Raw genomic sequence first — 3486 nt, forward strand, 5'->3', positions numbered from 1 at the left:
TTTTTTTTTTTTTTTTCTATCCACTGCATTCTTTCAGGAGAGTTCGGGATTAAGTTTAAAGAATTTCTTCTGATCAATTTTTTTCCCCGACAATAAGTGGAAAGACTTCAATGTGACGATCCACTCGATCGGAGGGAAAATGATGTTGATAATGGAAAATTTATATATTGCATACTCTCCTCGTAAAGAAAACTTATAATACTTGCAATATTATACATGCTCACAAATTTACGTTAAAATTGTATACCAACTAAATTTGAAATACATCACGCTGGAAATTGTATAAAATTACGAGAGATAAAATGTGAAATCAAAAGAACGTTTATGCCGACTCGCGAACTCCGCTCGTATTTTATCCGATTACGTTCCCAGTCTCGTCTAATTCTCCGTAGCAGTTCTTGTCTCGCCCCGAAACGATGCGAGTATGGTGCTTAACGTCAGCGCAAGAAGGAACAGAGTCGTCGTCGCCGCCGCCGACAACGACGACGAAAACGACGGAGCGGAGAAAAAGGGCATCGGGAATTGAATTTTCAGCACATCCGCCGGGCATACCGGAAGAGAAGAAAGAGGAGAAGGAGCAGAAAGGTAGGGTAGGTTATATACCTTCTAAGAGCTTTCTCGCATAAACTCCGGTTTTATTTGCCGGCGCCATATTGCCGCGGCATAGCTAAAGCCCCCAACGAACACGCTCTTTCCCGCGATACGGTCGCGCGCGCCCTTGCTCTCCGCGCTCTCTTGTTCTGAAAATAATTTTATCCCGAGTCGACAAAGTTGGGCCCCGGTGTGTACGATGCGGCAATAAAGAGGACGACAAATTGCTTTAGTGCCGCGACCCGGTCCGCCACCAAGTTCGGCGGTGAAACTCTGCGTCGTGCATCACGGACCGGCCCGTTACACCACGAAAGCTATTCTTGGGAAATCGCCGCCGGCCTCTCTCCCGCTCTCACCCTTCATCCGCGTAAACGCCCGCGCGTAACTTGTTTGTTCTCTCTCTCGCTCTATCTCCGAAGCAACCGACCTCCTTTGCTCGCGTGTTCACGCGTTTGAATTCATTAGCACGTCATTTCGCCGCGTGTCAAGTTCCCCGCGAGAGCTTCGAGAGCTTCGCGAGAGAGAGCTTCGCGAGAGAGAGAGAGAAAGAGAGAGAGAGAGAGAAGGCGCGTCACTAGCGAGAGACGACTAAGTTCATCATTCAAGATCTTCTCTTACAGACGCGCGGCAGCTCTCTCATCCTCCACCTCATATATCGTGCCCCTAGCGTGAAACGCCGACAATATATCGCTGCGGGATGATCCGTGTACCATGAGAGCCCTATACTCGCACTTCTAGGCAATAAGGAGATGCACGTCGGGTTCAACTACCTAGGACTCCTTATTGAGCCCGATGTGGCGACGCCCGAAGAGAACTTTCGTCTTTGAGAATTCTCTCAGCCGATATACGCGGTCGGATCTCCGATATGTGATTTTGCTTTCAGATCCTATAGCGTTCCGTCTCTCTCTCTCTCTCCTCGCGATTGATTGACACGTCAGCGAAATGAATAAACAGATTTAAAACTTACAAAGCTGAACAGAGTCAATTATTCTTCTTCTAATTATTACAACAGCTGACACAAAATCGCAGTAAAATCATGACAATTTTTTTTTACGGATTGTTCTTTTACAAAAACTCGCAATCTCGTCGCAAGATCTTGTGTGACTTTGAACAACTTCGACAGTATTTAATTATCGAACGACGATATATATGTTGCACTATCGCGAGCAATTAAAAATCAATTGCCGGGTATAAAGGATTGCTTTCATAAGACCAAAGAACGATCTCGAAATGTCATAAGCACACAAGTGTGAGCCACAGGTGGCACCAACATTCTTGATATAATTCATGAACGAACCATACATTCCGGAAAGGACATCTATCAGCTTATTAAGATCCAAACCGCGTGGTGTGTCAACCATTAAACCGTTTCCCAACAAACGTGATTCATGTAATCCGCAATCCACATCGCGTTAATACAAGCTGATTAAATCAAGCTATTAAATCACGCGTACCTGCGCTCTATTTCTCTTTCCTCCGTATGAAAAAAAAAGAACAAAAAAAAAAAGAAACGACGACGCTTCCCGAGTCAAAACTAATAAAAGAGCGAGATCAAAGATTCCTTTGTTCGCGTGAGAAAAAAATCATCGCGAATCGCGTAGCATCGCAAGAATGAAGGAAGATTAACTTTCCTAGGTATAAACTAACTGGATAAAAACAAAACAAAAAAAGAGAAACGAAAGACAACAAACCCGTGAGCTGAAATTACCTTGCTCCGGGCCGGCCTGGTTGATCCGCGCCCTGTTGCTCAGCGCGTTGCCCGGCGTCTCTTTTCTTAACGGCGCCGCGGGCGGCACAAAGCCGTTCGCCGCTTGCTGCGGCACTGCGACGCCCGACGGCGCCAGACCCTGAACGGCGGCCGCCGCAGCCCGATCCTCCGTGTACAGCAAGAAACAAACGGTCACCCACACGGCGGTCGCAAGCACCGCCACCTTCAGCCACAGAGACCTTCTTCTGGGAAAGCCCATCCTGTCCCGCCGTCGCTCGTCGCTCCCGTCGCCTTTGTGCGTCCGTTATGCGATCGACACCCCGACTCAGCGCGCGCGCTGCGATTATCGTGCTTCTCTCGTGCGGCCTCGAAATGTCGTGTTACCTCAGCAACATCCTCCCGTCCGTGCCTCTCTCGACCTCTCACCCGATCGACTCGTCGAACGCGACGTCGAAAGGTCCCAGACTACCAGTTCCTCCTTTCTACGCGATCGAGAACGCTAATTAAACGCCAGAGTCGAGAGAGCGGTATCCACCGCGAGGGGGGGGAAGGGGAGAAGGGAAAGATGAGCGTTTTTCTCTCTTTCTCTAGCGAGCGATCGGAAATTCCACGCGGCGTGCGAGACTCGCTCCTACGTTTTCCTTTATTCCAATCGAGACGACTGACCGCTGGTCCGCGCGATCGAATGCTCTTCTCGCGCCGTCGTTCGTTTTGCTAAAAACAATTTTTGTTGTTGTTGTTGTTGTTGTTTTTGTAGTTTTGATGTGACAAATCGCACAGAGTGAACAAATTGTCGAATGCAAAATTAAGTCTGCAATTTGCGAGACAGCAGACGTCTGTCGAGCTTCATTGATATGATACGTTTGGCATTCGATATGTCGGCGTTTGGCTCTTGTCCTGTCGCAGGCCTTTGATGATGCACGAGACGTCCATGCAAGCGTCTTGCATTAATGCGCATCAGCGTCGCAAACAGGATATATGTATATATTATGTAAAATATATACGATTCACAATATTTTATTTAACAATGTCGCGTGTATATGATGTGTGTGCTGCTACGATATGTATGTACTCGGATCGAGTGACTTCTCAACGTCACCGCATTCTTCCACCTGTAATCATAAAAAAACACACAATAATTTATATACGTGTATCCAGATATAAAAAAAAAAAAAAAAAAAAAAAAA

The 3486-nt window shown here is 47.0% G+C and overlaps 1 protein-coding gene across 8 annotated transcripts in view; it reads right to left on the reverse strand.

Moving 5' to 3' along the window:
* Window positions 1-3486, reverse strand: part of LOC109853667 (putative polypeptide N-acetylgalactosaminyltransferase 9) — a 212713-nt gene that overhangs the window by 69762 nt on the left and 139465 nt on the right. For all 8 annotated transcript variants that reach the window (XM_020425991.1, XM_020425987.1, XM_020425983.1 and 5 more), the window contains one exon: window positions 2300-3411. In XM_020425991.1, the coding sequence (XP_020281580.1) occupies window positions 2300-2558 (259 nt within the window). In that variant the 5' untranslated portion in view covers window positions 2559-3411. The remainder of the gene's footprint in view (window positions 1-2299; window positions 3412-3486) is intronic.

The sequence above is a fragment of the Pseudomyrmex gracilis genome, unplaced genomic scaffold, assembly GCF_002006095.1.
Source record: "Pseudomyrmex gracilis isolate BER0280 unplaced genomic scaffold, ASM200609v1 scaffold_52, whole genome shotgun sequence".
Classification (NCBI taxonomy): Eukaryota; Metazoa; Arthropoda; class Insecta; order Hymenoptera; family Formicidae; genus Pseudomyrmex; species Pseudomyrmex gracilis.